Raw genomic sequence first — 19,380 nt, 5'->3', positions numbered from 1 at the left:
GGGTTGTTACAGCAACTATATAGAGCAAAAAAAAAGCTCCCAAAGGAGTGGAGGAGAAGTGCAATGAGTCATGTTCTAAGCTACCTACTAGATATAATGAACTACTTAGGGCAAAGAATCATGGTACATTGGTCAAAACTGAGTTACGGGGCTCCGAGTCTAAGGAGAGGGGGACTCGAGTTGCCTATCTGGCCTACTATTGCTGACTAGATAAGAATGCACGAATCTTTGAGGGCGGTAGCCCTCATCCGAGGTTGACAACGGTTAGAGAGCTTTTGCATGCGGCAGAGATCACTGGCACTGCAGAGGTTTCGCCTGCTGGGTTGACTAAGGACATATGGAGCCCCCATTCTCTACTTTTGTAGCATCCAGGACAATCTTTATCTCCTGGGAGCTCCCACCCCCTGGTTTCCTCAAGGTGAACTTCGATGATAGTATGGCTAATGACGGGAGATGCAGTGGTGTGGGTTTCATCATCCGAGACCACGATGCAAGACTAGTTGCAGCAGGGGGTCAGCGGACCTTTGACTTGTCAGTGGCATGTGCCGAGCTTAGAACAGCCTGGGAGGGTGTCTGCTATGCGAGGCAAGTGCTGGGTGCGGACCACATCAACGGTGAGGAGGATTCCGTCATGATGGTTGAGTGGATTTGGGGTCGGGGATGCACAGTTGAGGACTGGCCGTTGATCCATAAAATTCGTAGATTGCTGGGGAGTGCCACTCTTACCAGGCCTCACACGTTTACAGGAAGGCAAACGAAGCTATTGATTGGGTTGCCTCCTTTGCAGCCCGTCACTCTGGTGGGTTTGTTTGGCTGGACAGTGGGTCCATGCCACGCTTTTTTGTAGCCTCTTGTTTTCTGACTTTATTAGCCGCATTCACACCCATTATATGTGAGCCGCCGTTGCACCAAAAAAAAGAAGAGATAAATGGAGAAGGTTTCTAGCTTTGTGTTGAAGGTTATGGTCATTTTATACAATTATTCTAACATCAAATTTAGGATTAACGGTCTACCTAATAGTATGGGTTAAAGTATAGGCTCCAAATAAATCTCAAAAGCATTGTGAGTGTAGGTTTCCAAACTAATAGATGTAAATGTAATTTGCATCTAACCTAAGAGTTTTTGTAATTTACTCAAAAATATCTAATAAGTATAAATAAAAATATTTATTCTACAATAATTATTAATATATTTTATAAGTTTGATAATTTATAGGGCTACTAAATTATTAATAATTAATATATAAATAAAAAAATAATAATATTTGTTGTAATATATTTTATATAATTAATATATATATATATATATATATATATATATATATATATATATATATATATATATATATATAATAATTCTGAATTTTTATGGAGAACCAAACAAGTTATTTGAAAATCTTTAATTACAGACATACAGTTGTACCCAAAAAAAAATCTTTAATTACTAAAATATAAGATGCCAAATACGATAACGTTGAATTATGAAGGACCAGAGGACAACCTGATGTCAGGGTCAACAAAAGCTACCTAAGAGTATTCAGATAATCTTAATTTCTACCACTCCTGATTAACTTATCAGAAGTTATGCTTCCAATGGAAGACAGCCTAAAAGAATGGATTTCTTGCAGTGGTCTAAGGGCCCAGGGGAACGGGTACACAACAAAATCCGCATGGGGACCGCCTTGAGGCCCTTGACCAGAGTTGGGAGGATATCGAAGAAGCACAAAGGCCGCTTTCCCTGTTCACAAGAGAGGAGCATTAAATGGCTACCATTCCCCTTACCATGTATGTCCCCATTAATCCCACACCCCCTTCAAAAATGGAAACCAACTCCGCCGGTTGGAGGACCAGACCACTAATCCCACAGCGTGTGCATTCAACACATCCAAGCTAACAATAATTTTATTCTTAAATAAAACATCCAAGCTTCCTATTAATATATCATTTTTATTAATTAATTAATACATGTATACAGTACTGAGGCAAACAAGCCAGGAGGACTAAAGAGACAAAAGACAACGAAGACAGACTTAAAAAAAAAAGGAAAAAAAAATTCAATCCTATCAGCTTCCCTCGTCCAAGTGCTGTTATTTCCTTCCATTGCTACAGACCAAGCTAGTTATTTCCACTTCCTTTCGTTCTCTATTTTTTTTCCCCTTCCACGGCATCCATTCCCAAACCCCCCCACCCTCCTTCCTCTGCTTTCCTTGTACTTATTCCTCAAAAGACAACAGCACGAGAAAACAAGGGGGTGGTCTTTTTCTTTACACAGCGACTGACAAAGGGGATGGGTGAGGGGAATGGGGGCCTCTCAGTAGGTCCAGTCCTGAGGCAGACGCATCTCAGGAGGAGGAGCCTGATGAAATGGCATTCCTTGCTTCCCCATGGCCTGCTTCTGTCGCTCTCCTCCATTTTTGATGCCTACAGAACAAATCCAAACAGTCAGCGAGCGGCCAAAAAATATACTAAAATCTATAACCAACTCAGTAAAAAGTTCAAAGCTCTTAATCTACTATTTTACAAGAAAAGAAAAACGAAATATACCAAAAAAACAAAGATAAAACACAAAAATTAGAGAAACAAAAGGTAGTAAACATACAACATGTTAAGCAAGCAGACACCTTTGATTCAAAGTAGCATGTAAATTGATAATGTAAACATATTATAGTTTGAAATCGACGAGAAACTTCGGATATACCAAAAGGAATGAAGATGAAGTGCTAAAAATTATAAGAAATAGCGGTAATTTGCCATACTACTTTACGAAGGGAACAAGAACAGAGGAATAAAAAAACACGGAAAGGATAATATATAGCGGGAACAAAGCTTAGAAAGCAAGTAAAAAGAAAAGAGGGGAAGAGGTCAGCAGTATTAAGACCTACTAGGTCTGTTCTTCGTTGGAGCCACGACTTCGTTACGGCTCACCCGAGGAAGGAACACGCCGGTGCCCCCACACTCCCTCCCAGTCCCGCCGGTCCGAACCGGAACGAACCGCCGACCTCGAATCGGCAACTGCTGCTGTCTTGCCATAACCCCACTTCTCCCCTGGCCAAAAGCCTCCACCTGCATTAAAAGTTACGCAAATAAAACAGACCCATCACTAAAAATGGCAAGGATACAGAAAGCAAAACACCAAATGTAGAAAGAAATAACCAAGTGCCACAAGGAGCCAGCTCATCCCCGGTATACCTGAGACGGCTTCGCCGCGGAAAAAGGAAACACCGGCCGCGAAGCGGCGGCGGCGGCGGCGGCGGCGGCGCCAAGCATCCGCCTCGAAACCGCCGGGGAACGGAACCCGTCGTACACCATCCCCGCTCCAGCCTCCCTCTCCGCCGAAGGACCGAACCGTGAAACTGATCCGTTATAAAAACGAAACCCCTGCAACCCAAGAATGAAAGAGAGAAAAGGGTTAGCATTTAACGGGAAAGCAAAGATAGAGGAGATGAGATGGCGGAACGGAGACGGACGTCGGAGGGATGATGGTTGGGTCGGAGAAGGTGGCTGCGATCGAGGAGGCCGAAGGCGGCAAGTTTCTCGGCGAGGTCGTCCAAGTAGGAGAGATCGGGGGGAGCGGGCTGGCTGTGGTGGCGGAGGCCGACGCCGACGTCCGGGAATATCTCCGACGGCAGCCAGCGCTCGCCGTCGACAGGATTCGGTGGAAACTCCGCCATAGAAACCGCCAACGAAAAGAGAGAGAGAAGAGACGAGAGTGGTGCGAGGCGGTGGAGAGGGGCGAGTGGGGGCAAATATAGCGGCGGGGTGGGGGGTTTGAGGGGGTAATTTAGGAAATATGTTAGGGGCAGGAGGGGGATACCATTGGGCCCTTTTTGCCCCCCTGCTTTCAGAGATGTAATGCTGCAGGGCGCCCGTCCAAAAAACGTAACTTTCCCTGTGCCACGTGGCAAAATACAATTGGCTTAATTGGCCGAAACCGGGTGAATTGGCCCTGGGGATCTCTTGTGGTGCAGGGCTCGCGGCGCTGCAAAATATTGACCCTCTTCGCCGCTATGGAAGCCAGGCGGAGTGGACCGAGTCGTATTTAAGAAAAGTGTTCGTTTTCGGGACCAATGATTGAACTCGTTTTTTAACTCCTCCGACAAGGGGCCCGCTACAAGAGCGCTAGCAATAGTGGCGTCGCGAACAAAGAGTTGGAATTCAGGTCCCAATTGATATTCCTTCGAAAAAGGTCACGATTAGCATAACAGGCAAAAACAGCCGTTACAAGTTTCTTCGTGTCAGAGAGGATCAGCTATTAGGGACGTAATACGAAACAAAGTGAGTTCCTCCATGTTTGCGTAACGTACCCATCGGTGAGCCGAAAATTTTGTATTCTAAAACTTTAGGCGGCTTATGAAGTGGTTCGAAGGGGATAGGATTGCGGCGGATCTGGGGGAGAAGCGTAAGACAGAAGCGTCGTCAGGTGTGACCGTACGGTCACGTGACACTGGTGGGCCCGCGGTCTCCGCCTCGGTCCGCGGCTCCACACTCCAATTGGCGGTTGCATACTTGGATCGCTTCGCCTCTCGAATTAACTTTACTGAAATGCCCCCGGCGCCGCGGGGCCACGTCACTGCGCTTTTTGAAGCGGGAATGGCGTGAGGGCATTTCCGACCTTTTAAGATGCGTACGTCGTTTTCGGGGGGTAAGCCCTCGCCGCCCTCCCGAAATTCCAAATGAAGCGTAAAAGTTCCGTGGGGGTTAAATTCCCAAACGATCCTTCCTTAATTTCCTTATACCAGCCGAGGACTTCTGGCGTGCTACGAATCTACGATCATGCCATAAATAACTCGCATTACCGCGATCTTACTCCGGTCCCCATCAAAAACCATCAACCATTCTCTTGTTTTTTTTTTTTTTTTTTTTGGTAAACCGGCTTCTCACTATACGACGATGAGGGAGCCCAGAACTATCACAAAGCAAAACACGATCTAATGCCTGCGGCACATGATCGGAAGGACCCCAAAATACAAAACCAGAATGGTGGGCTGTATAGAAGGCGACCCAGTCCGCAGCCCTGTTCGCCTCCCGAAACACATGTGAAACCTGAAGTAAGTCAAGCTCCTCCCCCATGCTCCGGATGTCCCGGAGTAATGGGTGCAAGTCCGACCTGGCATGTCGGTAGCGAATCCAGTCCACTACTGTGGTTGAGTTACCCTCTAGAAGAATCCGTCGGGCACCCATGTGTACTCTAGCATATACAAGACCCTCCCATGCCGCGTGCAACTCTGTCACATGGACGAATCCATCAAAAGTGCGCCGGCCTCCGGCCACAATCAATCTGGAGTCGTGGTCTCTGATCATAAAGCTCACGCCACATCTCTTATTCATGCGCGCATTGGTTAACCAGCAATATTATTTTTGATATCAAAAAATATTTGATATAAATATTTTTGCAAAGTTCTATTTTAAATTTCAATTACTTTTATGAAAAAAACACAAGAGCTACTTTAGTATCGTAAATGACTTAGACTTAAAGCTTTTTATGCCTTTATGCAAAGTTTGTGTATATTGCTCTGGACTCATTTAAGAATTTGAACCAACAAGCTGGCTGTTGCTAGTGAATAATTTTCATGATTCATTGAATTGTTCAGAGATCTCATTTTGTATTGATGCGATAATTCTTGTTAATGAATTGATATGATGGTTCACCTTTATAATGTTTCTCTTGTTCATTTAGAGTTTGTTTGGTATACGTGATAAAGAAAGAAATTATATGTCAAGATGGAGGTTATCTAGCCAAATGTCCCGAAGGTTACGGAATAACTTTACTCGAATAAGGCCACTTATTTAGATAATTCTATTATGCAAAAATAAAGAAAGAGAATTATTCCATGGAATAGGAAGGCACTTATTTTTTTTAATAACAATTTTGCCTCCATCCACTCCTTAAATACACTAAAAGTAGGACGGTAATTTTGTCCTTGTAATAAAATACAAATTTATGAAAACCCATATACTCACCTATTCCTCCATATACCCTCCAACCAAATATTAAAAAGTAACTTATTCTACATAATAGATATCTCGTCTTATAGCCTTAGGGGTTATTTATCAATGAAGTGTTATTATGACATTTTGCACAAGGATATTTGCTTCTAAATAGTTGATATAAAAATTATAACTATGTGGCTATTAATTTGCCTTTTTTTTTTGGTGATCGAATATTAATTTACTTCAATTCAATCTCCAATATTCACATGATTCCTTAGCAACTTAGGAGAGTGGTGCTCTATTCCTAAGCATCACTTGTACCTATTTCCTCACTAAATGAATATCTTTCCATAAGTAATTTATAAGATAAAACTCAAAATAATCTACAACTCAACTAAATGTATTTCCTAAAAATGTAGGACGTACAATGAAATATGTGCATTTGCAATAAAAACGAGTAGATTCCCCCCCCCCCCCCCCCCCCCCCCCCCCTCTCTTTTTTTTTTTCTAAAACGAGCATTTCATACATCATGGGAACGAATACATACAATAGAACCGGAATACAAAAAGGTTTTAAAGTGCTTCGGACATCTCTCTCTCCCCAATCTATAGGGTACTTCCTGAGTGACTCGCTACATATGCCGCCACCTAGTCGGCCGCCCCGTTAACCTCACGATATATATGCATAGCCTGAAATATGACACCCTCCCTCACCATCATCTAAATATCGCAGAGCAGGGGATGAGCTCCTCCATGACTACTCGGGCCTTTACGGATCCAGCTAATCACCATGGCCGAATCACCCTCTAGTAGAATAGAACTCGCCTGAAGCACCCGCCGCGTGTAACACAGGCCCATCCAGACCGCCCGCAGCTCTGCCTCCAGAACCAATGTATCAAAAATCTGACAGCCCCCTGCTGCCACCGCACCGGAACCCGGGCCCCTGATGACAAATCCGGCCCCTCCTCTCCTACCACCATCCGAGACAGAGCTATCAAAATTGACCTTGAGAAAATTCGAGGGTGGGAGCTTCCATGTAAAGAATACCCTATGTGGAGCTGTTGAAGCAATGTGGGGCCCTCAAATGTCCCAAGCTGTCAAAGGTCTATGAGCTGACTCTGCATGGATAATTTCTGCTGCCTCAGCATGAGCCCGCTCCATCACGAAACGCGAGGACGGCCTGTGCTCGCCAAAAATCTAGGTGTTCCTGGCCAACCATATCTGATATGTTGTACAAGACGCCATAATAGCCAAAAAACGCATCTGAGGAACACCAGCCCAATGTCGAACCTCCTCCAGAAAACTATCCCTCCCACTCTAAGCATCTCCCGAGATCCCAGTCAAACTCCAAGCACCTCTCGCCCACACGCACTGGAATAGTACATGATCCACCAACTCATCCACCCCACAGTTCGGGTATTATCATAGCAATCGTAGCTATTTTAAGATATATTATCGCCGCTACATCCCTCACACATGTATAGGTTCAAATACTTGAGATTTTTTCTTTTCTTTTATACTTATAAGAAAATAAAATTTAAGTTTTTAACATAAAAGATTTTCAATCTCTTATTTTACTTTCTTGTACTCCTAGTTGGGCTCACTTTAGTTTATGGAATGACTTAGAACTTCAAGCTTCATGCCTTCTCATAAAGTCATTTTAGGAGTAGGATCAAACTCATTTAAAAATTTCAACCAATGCATTGATTGTTGTAAGTGAACTATTGTCATGATTCATTGAATCATTCAAAGATTGTCATTTTATCTTGATGCATCAAATCTTTTGCAATTCCATAAGAAATTTTTTTCAGCATAAAAACATAATATCTTTTTGTTGCCTTCTTATACTTCTAGTTTAAATTCCAAGCTTGGAAGGAGCTAGCCTAGCTTTATTTTATTGAAGGACCAAGTATCTAAAGCATCGAGTTTTTCCATCAGGTTGTTTCATATGCTGCTCCATACTCGCGTAAAAATTTGAACCAGTATACCCTCAATTGTTGTTAGTGAATCAGTCATAATTTATTGAATCATTCAAAAATTTTCATTTTGTATTGTCGTTCCGATTATTGTTAGCGAATCAGCATGATTGTTTATCTTCATTATAATTAGAGAATTCTCTAATTTATTTAGGATTTTTTTATTGATAAAGTGTTTTTCTGTTGCATACATAACATCTTAGAATTGTCACAAACAAAAAGTTGCAGTACCCGCCATAGAATTGATCCATTCCTAATCATGTAACATGATATAATATGAGTCCAAGTTAGATAACTACGATCTTAATCATCTTTAAGAATTTTTCTCATAATATGCATTCAGTGACACTCAGATCTATGTTTCTGTCGAGATTTTTTTCTAAAAAAAGAATAGAATAGGATTTCCAGTTAGATTATATAGATATTATGAAAATTGAACATAGCAAAACTATATAGTAAGCATATTTCTTCTTTCAAATAGCAAAAAAAAAAAAAACCTATATATGTTCTCTCATGTTTGCCTTTTATACATCCCCCTCACATTGGCAGGCTTGAACTAGTGAATAAAATCTATATTATCAATTGAAAGAAACTTAAATAACTTATGTCACATATCCAGGATTGGAGCTAATTGGAGTTCAACCTTTATTTACATAAAGAGGATTTCTATCAAAATTTTGTCCCAAACCGCCTCAACGAAGCAGAATGTGACCCGCTGCCACCCCCACCGTCGCGGCGTTTTCTATCAAAAAAATACTGACCGCTCGTCGAAGCAACCGTCAGCCAAGCCGGAGCTCAGGCCGAGCCGACGTGGAAAGTTCATGCTGGCGTCGTGGGAGAAAAACGTGACCTTGTACGGCGCCAGCGGCCGGCGGGCACGCCGTCTCGTCCCGCGCTATAATGACAGCGACTCCGGTGGGCCCAGACCAGCCCCTAATATGATACGGATCCCGAGTCGCAGGATTGTCCACGTGGACGATACAGATAATTTCATGATCTGATGGGCCCGCCGGATCCCTCCCGCGGTATACCGACAAAAAAACAAGAACTTTCTTGGTTCCAAAATGCGTGCATAAAACATTCCATGCGAGTGAGCGATCTGCCGTCTGTGCCGCCGACGAAAGCCACGTTGATGGATATATCGTTTTCGCACAAATTTTTCTATGCGGCTCTTAAACCCAATACTGGTGGCACGGACGATGCTTTTGTTAAAAGAAAATTAAAATCTTTTCTACGGTCGAAAATATCCTTATATTTCGACCTAATTTACTGCAGAATTGCAGTGATGGTTGTTGGGGTGATATCGTATTTTATAAAATCGGCAGGGGTATTTTCCGTCAGCGTTTCGGCTCGAGCAACGGTTACTTTGTCGCCTCGAATCGCGTTCGGGCCTTTTCCCTGCTCTGCCCTCCCGATTGATTTAAATTACCTTCCTGCCACTCTTCTTCCAAACTCGGCTCCCATTGACCAGGTGAGTTCGGATTCTCTGCGGTGGGTGTTTTGCTCCGCAGACGGCTCTCGACAGGATCGCCTGAAGGTCTGGGAAGGAACGGCGGCGACGCGGTGTCTGCTCACCAAACTCCCGGGGTCCCTTTTATGAGCTGTCCCCCTTCCACCGTCTTTTTCATTTCCTGTATTATTTTTCGTATAAAATTTATTGTCTCTATTCTCTCCGAGGTGAGCGTAGAGGGGTGCACCTAGGTGCCTCATCCGAGAAGCCGATCAACACGTGCTGATCAAAACTACTATTATGGCAACAGACAATTATAGCAGCACTGTAGTTGGCGCATGATCAGCACGGCATGCCAGCCATGCGAAATGATACCAACGCTCTAAATGTATCACTGACTATTAACACATCGCATCAACTCAGATAACATTAAAATAAACTATTCTATATAAAGAGGTAATTCGGAGATTCTGAGATATAAAAGATATGGTGTTCATTCCGAGAGCACTCTATTTTTTTTTTTTTCTTTAATACTGTTGCCTCTCTATTCTAATTTAGGCATCTAAGGATTTTCTGAAACTCTCCGTCAAATGGATTTTTTGCGGGCCATTCTTAGAAAAGATTAATTTTTCTATACCTCTGTCACTTTGTTCAGTTCAATTCTTATTGACCTCAAGGTCAGCTTCGACCTCAGTTTGAGATTCTGTGGTGACAAGATGAGAGCTTCACTCCTTAGCTGCCACACCTAAACCACGGGCTGAAATTTTTTACTCTGAATTAACTTTTAATTAGGTGAGGTTAAAGTTACTAGAGAGTAAGCAGCAGCAACAAGAAGACCATTTATATGCAATACACCCATTTTAGTTGTTTCTAACCTCTACACCACTAGATACAAGTCCTTGTTGTAAGTAGATCGTTAGCATCAGCGTCCATACACCGCTCACACCCACTATTATCTGAGTAAAGAGTCCATTCACCCCCCACCCCCTTTCTTCTCTGTAGTGACTCACTTTTGGGATTAATTCTTTTTGGAGAAAAAAAAAAGTGCTCGAGACCATCTATTGCTCATTGGTTCAAATAAATAATAACAAAACTCGACTCAAACAGAATGACCAACATCAATCTTCCTCATTGCAGGTGCCAAGCACTCGAAACATCTCCATCCCCCATATGGTTATAGATAAGCATAGCCCAGGTAGCAAGCAAATCTACATGCAAGCAAGCACTCCTGCGGAAGAATAGAGTATTATGATTTATGACTCCAAAGGCACCAATCAGAGTGATTAAATTTTCTTCTTTTGTGATTGATTTGATTTGCCTGAACAACCAAATCTATGCGCAGTAGTTAATTTTCATAGCCCAGCAAACAGTTTTTCTTTGTAATAAAACCAACAAACATTAATTCCCATGAGTGAAAACATTTAAAAACCCAATGTAAATAATAACATCTTTGCTTTACAAGATAAGAACCAGTCTGACTAAAATACAGACGTTGTTTCTTTGCTTCACATGATATGCTAGCTGCAGATGTTCAAAAATCTATGTGTGAGATAAACTTTAGCCAGAGTAGCATTTCTATTTGGAAAAAAAAGAAGTCAAGAACAATAAAATTCTACATCACTGCATTTCGGACTAACCAATCAACTGGTGCATGATTTATATCTAATTAAACGATTTTCTCCGCTTATGATTTTTTAAAATAATTGATCCTCTGAAAATGATATCCTGATACAAAGAGACCCATATACAAAGATTTTCCTAAACATCCTCTTGCATGTAAACCAGGAATGAGTTGCTGCTGCTAAAGCTTGATGCCAATGCCTTGCCACCAGAGGTTGGTGGAGAGAATGCACACTGAGAGTGGTCTAACAATTTGTTGTTGTAGAAACTCTTCCTGCATAAAAAGTAACAAATAAGGCAATATTATCAGTCACCTTGACTCAAGACCTATTCATGAGATGTGCAATCAGTAAAAAAAAACAGAAAAAAGATGCTGCCAAGATTTTTTCAAGCATAGAAAAATCCTGCTAAAATAATAATCGCCACTGACAATAAAAACAATACAAATAGGCCAAACGGGCTAGCTACCAACGGAAAACAAGCCCATCCCCGCTTAAGCAATCAGTTTTTGAAAACAAAACTAACAGAAACAATGGAAACATGTACAGAAGACCCGTGATGAGCCATTTTGAACTCCACCATAATTGACCAAAGAAATGCCTCTATCATCACTTTTTGAGAAATTTTGACTAGAGATGGGAGAAATCATAAGGTTCATATAAAACTCCAGAGTGTTTTTTTTTTTTCTAAGATAGAGGAAGGGTTGGGCATCCACTGAGATTTCGTTAATAGTATGAATCTAAGGAATGTTTGTTTCCTGTAATTTCAGTGCACATTACCTTGCCACATCTAATAGTTGCGAGGCAATTCCCTTCCTTCTGCGGGATGGTACAACCCAAATAGCCCTAAAGCCACAAACAGCTAGCACAGCTTCCTCCTCACATCGGATAGCTCCACTATCCCATTGATCCACCTTGGAGCTACGAGCTGAACAACTTTTAACGACTTCCCTCTTAAAACTAAAACCTCCAAATTGTATGGTTGGCTTTGGTCTCATCAACTCGGTATCAGCCACTGCCAACTTGTGTGATATATCATCAGAATCTTCACATGAGGAAGAGCTAGAAATAACTCTATGTGCTTGTTTTATCGGTTCAGCAACAAGGCAACCAACAATCCTTTGACGTGAAATAAACAGGTATACCTACACCGGAGAGAAGGAAATTATTGTGGAGACAAAAATTAACCTACTTAAATTACAAGTGCTACTTTACATCCCTTTGCTTTCTCTGTAGGCCATATTACCTCGCACAGCTTATGAAGAAGCTGGTCATCACCGAACCCAAGCTCTTTCTCCATCATCTTAATGATCTCTTGAACCTATTCATATTTGAGCAGGATGGGATCAATTACTGTAATCATTGGACAAATTTTTGTACCTAATATCAAACATAACTTCAAAATTCCACTAGCAGAACAAAGTAACATCTCTACTTTTTCATTCCTCCTGACAAATATTTTGTAAATCCTATAAAGAATAGTGGGAAAAATAGACCAAAACCTTGCGCTTTTGAGCTGGGGGATCAGAATCCAACACCAACAAGATGCGGTCTCCATTGCAGCTAGGTCTAGAGACCACTCTTTCACTGTGCCAACCCTGCATCGCAGAAGTCAAACATAACAAACGACACTAGAAAAAATCCTGGCTACCAAACATGGAAATTTAGTGAAAGAACAAGCACCTTAAATTGGATCCCCTCATAATAGCTCTTATGGAAGGTCTTGTGAACCTTCTCATCCCCCTCATCACCACGAGCATATGTCAGACCACAAACGGAGCAAGTGTGCAGGAGGAAATCGGACTGTCCCAATTCTAAATGATACTGAGCATAACTCCTCTTCTTGTTGACAAGCTTGCCGACAGGATCAGATCTCAATGAAGAAACTGCTATTCTATCGTTCCTCTTTTCTATCTCACCGCAAACTAATTGCCTTCCATCAATATCGCTGCTCAAAGTCCGCGAAGCTGTGAGTTCACAGTCTTTTATTCTTGAAAAATAAGTGCTAAGCAAAAATAAAGGGCGAGCACTGCAGAGATGTCATAATTGGCAAGAATTTATAGCTAAATGCTTGATATTACCAAAAAAAAAAAAAAAGCCAGAAAAGAAGAATCGAAATGCTTGCAAATTCCAGAATAAGAGCTCGAGCATCACTACAAAGCCCTAATCTGGAAGAATACGCCACTTCACCCCCAATTTGTTACAAGATTAGGGCTGCATACTAATGGTTTAAGCCTACGGATTGAAAAATATAGATGACTACTAATTTGCAACAATTCTGTTACATGTTCTCGGAACAATAAGAGAAGAATAGGAGGAATTAAATATCTAAGATCAAAAACATGATCTTTAAGGGGTAAGGGGGCTATTGGGTGATAAGACCTGGTGCCGAGCAAGAGCGAGAGAGAGAGAGACCTCTTGGTTTCTGGATTAGGATGCCATAAGACTAGTACAGAGAGAGAGAGAGAGAGAGAGAGAGACCTCTTGGTTTCTGGATTAGGATGCCATAAGACTAGTACCGAGAGAGAGAGAGAGAGAGACCTCTTGGTTTCTGGATTAGGATGCCGGCGCGTGTAGATGACTGGGATCTCGAGAGGCGGCGGCGGCGGCGGCAAGACAGGAGGTATGTGGGAGGAGGAGGGCTTGAAGAAGGTGCTAATCTTCGCCTGCGGCATCCCGTCGCTTACAGAGAACTCTTGGTATCTCCGGTTCTCTATTTCTTCTCTCTTCGCGCTATTTTTTTCTCCCGGCGGCTGGACCCGCGCTTTGTATCAGCCTGTCCGCAGATTAATCACAAAAAAAAAGGAAATAGATAAGAAGATAAGATCTGGAGTTAAAGAATTCGAGGTAAATTCTGCTCAGACTACTCCATTTCAATTAAGCCGCCATTTCTAACAAGCAGTTTCCAAATCTAAATACGTTTGCCCTAACCCGTAAAAAAGGGACTTTGAGCAAAAACATTGAAAGAAATGAAATCTAAAGCAGAACGCTGGATTTAGATGAAATAATTCAGCCATTATGTAGACCAATTAAACCTTGGAAACCGTATTACCAAGAAAAACTCACCCGAATAGGAACGATACCAGCAATTAAACATTAAATACAAGAAACGCTTACCAGGATCGGTGGAACCTCCGGTTTGGGCCGCGCCGGCTTCGATGAAGACGGCTAGAGCTAGGGTTCGAGAAGAGAGCAACGAAAGAAGGAAAGGAGGGTGGAGTTTCTTCCAATTCACGAGGTAGGACGATGGGAAGGGGCGAGGACAAGGGTTTTAGTTCTTTTTCGAGAAGAAAAATATAGGGAAGATGGGGAGCGGGAGCCGCGACACAGTGCGGGTTCGGAGTTAATTCGATGCGCGGTAGGACGGAGAGGCGAATTGGGGGGCGGGGGAGGGCATTTGGTAACCCAAGAGGATCACCACGGTGATCTAAAATTTTTGGTGATTCTAATACTATAGTGATTTGGTTTTCAGTAATCTAAGATTAATGTATTTGGTAGGCCATAATTTTTATAATTAAAATTTTTTAGATATCCATAAATAACTTATTTGATATGGTATGGAGATGCAAGATCACCGACTACATAATATTATAAATATTCTTGATATATTAAGAAACAAAAGAAATTGAAAAACAAAAAATCAAGAAACAAAATGTGTTTAGCAATGATATGATTCTGTTTGTTGTTAAAAAAATCAAGTGAAAGTGAAAGAACACCAATGGCAAAATCGAGGATGAGAATGGGAAACATTGCCTTTATTAGAACCCAAAAAATAATAAACACAATTCATGCAAATTGGATTAGAATATTCAGGCTTAGGTGACATTGATGATCGTGAACAAATTTCTTATTGTGCAGCAGGGACACATAATGAATAATGCCTAAAATTTGTTATACTGGGAGGATGTCAGCTATCAAGAAACAAAAAATCAAGAAATAAGAAATCAAGAGTTCAGATAATAAAGATAGCAAGAAAACCTAAGACTAGATTTTTCTCCGCACTAGATCTAAGCATACCTTATCCACGGTCTTCTCCTCTTTCTCGATCTGTCCACTTCTACGGTCTTCTCTTTTCCACGATGGAGGGTAAAGCAGAGCGATGTGGGAGAATAGTGGGCAGTGGCAGCGGTTTGGAGAAGAAAGGCAGTAGCTGCAGAAGGAAGGGGATGATGGCGACAGGCGGCGAAAAAAGAAAGGGGCGGCGGGTGGTGGGATGATGGTGGCGTGTGGCGTTGGGGAAGATGGAGAAGATGAAGGAGAGGAGCAGCGAGGAACGGCAAGGCTCGGACGGAGCGGCGTGCGTGGGCGGCGGCAGCGGCGGAAACCCTAGCTCTAGAGTTTCCTCTTCATCCGATTAACCAAAAAAAAAAAATCCGGAAGGTTTGGGTTAGCTCCATCTGGTTAGCTCAGACCGGTTCCAATGGCCAAAAATTTTTGTGATAGAGGAGGTGAGGTGCATCAGTTCCACAATATCTAGGAAGAGAACTTTGTCGAGTGCATAATTTCAACTCATCTCTTTGGCACGACAACTGACACACTTTCCGGACCTGTCATGACGGAAAATCTATCAAACATCACAAGTTGTTTTTGAGGCACTCAACAAACAAGAAGGAGAAGAAAAGGAGAGGTCTCCTTAGGACCGAACAAAAAACAAAAAACATGAAACATACAATCCAAGGTTTTCCTCTGACTTGGAAGCAACCAAACAAACTGAACGCCTGGTGCAACCTACAACATGAATTGGTCCCCAGGATAAACAAGTTCCTGCTATCAGATGATTAATGCTGCTTGAGGACCATTCCTGGATTCCTCCATATCTTCATAACTTGATCTGCGACGAGTCTGGCGACAATTTCCGGCGAATATCTCTCCATCATGTCTTCCCTGGCTCTCCTCCCTTTCCTCCTGCCCTCTCCGGGATTGCTCGCCACGCGCCTCATCAGAACTCTCAACTCCCGGACCGAGGGCTCGGCCCAGAGGTGACCCTCGAATGGCCCTTCCGTCACTCTGCTCATCCGATCCACCGGCAAAGGATACCCATTCTCCTCCGTCAAGTACTCCTCCGGGCCAGACCAGTTCGTGGCAATCACCGGCAGCGCCATACTCATGGCCTCCACGATTGGCCTCCCCCAACCTTCGCCTCTCGACGGGAGAACAAACGCATCAGCCGCCTTGTAGAACCTCGGCAGATCGGACTGCGGTACATGGGAATCAATCACGTGAACCGGAGCCCATCCATCATCCGGCTCCTTCAGGCCACTCCCTTCGACAAACTCGACAATTCTGCTGCCGAAATCTCTGCCGGAATGGTAGGCGCTTATCAGTAGACACAAGGCAACCCCATCGGACTTTGAGAATTCCTCCATATAGGCTTTCAGCAGCGCATCCCATCCTTTTCTCCGCTCCCACTTGAAGACGCTCAGGAAGACAAACTCTTTCTCCTTCCCACCAGAACTCGCACTCGTGCTCGCTGGATGCGAGCCCAGAACCGGCGCTCCGGTAGGGAGAACCAATGCCTCGTGCTTCGATGGGTCGAAGAACTCGACATCGACCGGCTGGATCACTTTGACGACCTTGGCAGGATCGACGCCGCTTCGAACAAACGCAGAGACGTGGAATTCGGTAGGCACCCAGACCGCATCCATACGATTACAGCGCTCGACATGCCCGGGATTCACCCGGTCGGTCTCGAACATGGTCCGGCCCACGACAAACGCAGGTTCGTCGTAGCCGGTGGGCGGGCAGGGGGGCGTGGCGAAGAGTGGAGGGTACCAAGCGCCTGGCTCGCTGTGGCAGATCACGATGGTCTCGCTCATTGGGCATTTGGTGTTATGGAGGTTGAAGGCGAGAGCCTTGGACTCCTCCGGCAAACCGAGCCAGAAGTCCAATGATTCTAGATCGCCATGCTGCTCTACGCGAAGCCTAATTTTAGGATCTTTGATGTGGGTATCCAGAGCTGTGATATAAGACCAGGCTTCGGAGCTATAGCCGCCACCAGAGAGGAAAGGGGCCATCCATAGAACACATGGAGTGCGTTCAGAGATGGGCAGCGTTTCCTTCTCTCGGGTGGGTAGGAAGAGACCGGCAAATCTTTGGACGAGGCTGGGCTTTAGGTTGTGGAGCGGTCTTGGGCGTGAGAGAATGAGGTGAGGGATTGGCTTGGTGGCGTTGAGAGAGAGCGCGAGGAAGAGGACCAGAACGGCTGATGCCCAGAACAGCAATGGCTTCCATTTCGAGGCCGGGGCCGGGGGGCGTCTAGGGATGGGAGGCGTTTCGTTCGGGGGATTTGGGTTGTGGACCGAACTCATGGCGATAGGTGGGATCGCGGATTCGCAACGGGAACTAGGAGCATATTTGTTAGTCTCTGATTGCGAGGATAAAGTTTGACTTTGTAACTTTAGACTAATGGAATGATGTGGAGCTTTTTGATTGCCAAGTAGTTGAAAGGTAGACACATAGCAGCAGAGTGAATCCTGCATTGAAAAAATGTTGGGAGATCAAAAATCACCAAATCATTTGGTTTAGTTGGGTTAATGTTAGCTATCAAAATGTAAACACATGGTGCTCTTTTCTTGGAGGAACTCGGTTTGACACAAGATGTGTGTTAGTTTATCTACTTCTTCGTAAAAAATTGTGAGCAATGATATGCCGGTTAATTTTAGTATAGCCACATGAGAATTTACTAGTTTGATCAGCTCGTGCATGCTTTCATAATTTAAAGTAACTTTAAAGAAAAAATCGGACATGGGCTAGTTAAACCCCTTCCCTGATTTATCAAAATAAATGCAGAAATTACAAAGAACAAGAATTTTATTGATTGTGGATTTCTTCCTTAGGAAAATTGTAAGTTTCTCTCGAGCTAAATTTGCCTACAAAGCAACATGATAAGTTGGTCCTATGATCCTCTCCATGACAGGTGGATTTTCTTGCATCTCTAAGACGTCCAAAGAGCTTGAAGATTTGAAGGCTAACCTTTTAGCTTCGGATAGAGTTTCAGAGATAGCCATATGCTTTTGGTAAACGGGTATATAGTGAACAAATGTGTGGCCATTTCAACGTTTGCACCACACAAATAACAAAACAAGGAAACCCGCCATCATTTTTTCATGATAATTTTTTCCGTGTGCAACCTATTCTTTACCACTAGCCAGAGGAAGATTCTAAATTTCTTTGAGACATCTGCCTTCCAAATTGCTTTGTAAGATTGGGCAAAGTGGGCCACCATTGTTAATGAACTCAATGAGATCATGCACCCCTTCTAGCATTGGGAAAGCTTGTGCTCTGACAAAATGGTGAGTTGTCATGGGAAGCTCTTAAGTACCCCATCTCTCTTGATGTCTATGAATGCTCGCTGAAGTTATATGTAACACCTAGTACTAATTCTTTTTCTTTTTTTTCTTTTCCATATTGCAGTTGCCCACATATTGAATTCAACGAAAAGAGGGAAGTGTGTCACTTCCTCCAATTTTAGTTGAAAAAAACAAAAAAAACAGTGTGAAAAGATGATTATAATTGTTACCGTCATGCTTTTTACAAGGATAGAACAAACTTTATGGAAGAGGCGAAATTCTCGTCTAAATACAGAGTGCCTTATGCCTTGAACTAAGATATGATGGAACAAAAGATGCTTATCTTTGAAGTCCTCTTGTTTGGGAAGATTCGCTAGAAGTTCTCTTTTCAATAAAATTTGTTGGTTCATTTTCCGCCATAGTTGCTAGCTAATTGTAATCACAAGTTGGTCCCAAGTATTCGAGTCTTTCTTAAAATTTTTTCTAATAGTGTTGAGAACCCTCGCATCTTCTAGTTGTCCAAAACAAAAGTTCATATTCACGTAAAAAAGTCTCATCATTGCAAGCCATATGATTGCCAAAGCTCAAAAAGATTGCAGGTTTATGCCAAAAGATCGTTTGGCAAGATAGAATGTCATTTCTTGAAATTCACACTACATTCTATTGTTGGGATGAAACACACTCTAACCACCACATTGATCAACACTCCTGTAAAGAAGAATACAATGTGGAAATTAGCTTAGATATCTAATAAGCTTAAATTTTGAAGTTCATATCTAGCTGCATTAAAAAAAGTAATTCACCGTACAGCTCAAAAAGAATGTTTACTAACAACATCACACCTAATACTTTTATATGGGATCCATGATGTTTTACACGAAGTTAAATTTTCAATACATCTAAAGCCACCCTGAAAGAAAGATAGGTGATTTAAATATTTCCACTCTACACTTTATTTATCCATTGGTTGTGAGAAAAGCAAGAAAAATATATTTGATGAAAATAGTATATATATATATATATATATATATATTGTTGCTGGTGGTTCAAACCGAGAACGATTGGCACAGCGGTGTGAACGGGGTTCCCTTTGAGTTGCTTTGGTTGCGCTCCGCC

The 19,380-nt window shown here is 42.7% G+C and overlaps 3 protein-coding genes across 5 annotated transcripts; all 3 read right to left on the bottom strand.

Annotated features, from left to right (window-relative positions):
* Nucleotides 1–1,905: 1,905 nt before the first annotated feature.
* LOC103714285 (uncharacterized) lies at nucleotides 1,906–3,714 on the bottom strand. Of its 2 annotated transcripts, none has more exons than XM_008801483.5 (4): nucleotides 3,467–3,714; nucleotides 3,189–3,377; nucleotides 2,878–3,062; nucleotides 1,906–2,420 (listed from the first exon to the last, which is right to left on the bottom strand). In XM_008801483.5, exons 1-4 carry the CDS (start codon nucleotides 3,668–3,670, stop codon nucleotides 2,342–2,344), a joined length of 657 nt encoding a protein of 218 aa, XP_008799705.4. In that variant the 5' UTR covers nucleotides 3,671–3,714; the 3' UTR covers nucleotides 1,906–2,341. The 2 variants fall into 2 exon arrangements, with proteins under 2 accessions (XP_008799705.4, XP_008799704.4); XM_008801482.5 differs by having other exon boundaries at nucleotides 1,907–2,420; nucleotides 2,882–3,062.
* Nucleotides 3,715–10,768: 7,054 nt separating this feature from the next.
* CTF7 (protein) lies at nucleotides 10,769–15,313 on the bottom strand. 2 transcript variants are annotated; one of them, XM_088720564.2, is made up of 7 exons: nucleotides 14,093–15,313; nucleotides 13,517–13,751; nucleotides 12,659–12,923; nucleotides 12,478–12,573; nucleotides 12,222–12,296; nucleotides 11,756–12,120; nucleotides 10,769–11,250 (listed from the first exon to the last, which is right to left on the bottom strand). In XM_088720564.2, the coding sequence occupies exons 2-7, from the start codon at nucleotides 13,648–13,650 to the stop codon at nucleotides 11,115–11,117; spliced, it is 1,071 nt and encodes a 356-aa protein (XP_088576690.2). In that variant the 5' UTR covers nucleotides 13,651–13,751; nucleotides 14,093–15,313; the 3' UTR covers nucleotides 10,769–11,114. The 2 variants fall into 2 exon arrangements, with proteins under 2 accessions (XP_088576690.2, XP_038989200.3); XM_039133272.3 differs by having other exon boundaries at nucleotides 14,993–15,313.
* Nucleotides 15,314–15,586: 273 nt separating this feature from the next.
* Nucleotides 15,587–17,002, bottom strand: LOC120112989 (UDP-Glycosyltransferase superfamily protein). Its single transcript, XM_039133271.3, is given in 2 exon segments — nucleotides 15,587–16,971; nucleotides 16,973–17,002. Coding segments are annotated over 2 exon segments (1,248 nt in total). The 3' UTR covers nucleotides 15,587–15,753.
* Nucleotides 17,003–19,380: the final 2,378 nt, after the last annotated feature.

The sequence above is a fragment of the Phoenix dactylifera genome, chromosome 4 (assembly GCF_051530095.1).
Source record: "Phoenix dactylifera cultivar Ajwa chromosome 4, Ajwa_hap1_PhDact_Kaust_v1.1, whole genome shotgun sequence".
Classification (NCBI taxonomy): Eukaryota; Viridiplantae; Streptophyta; class Magnoliopsida; order Arecales; family Arecaceae; genus Phoenix; species Phoenix dactylifera.
Note: the sequence above shows the minus strand (reverse complement) of the source record. Positions and strands in the feature narration are given on the sequence as shown.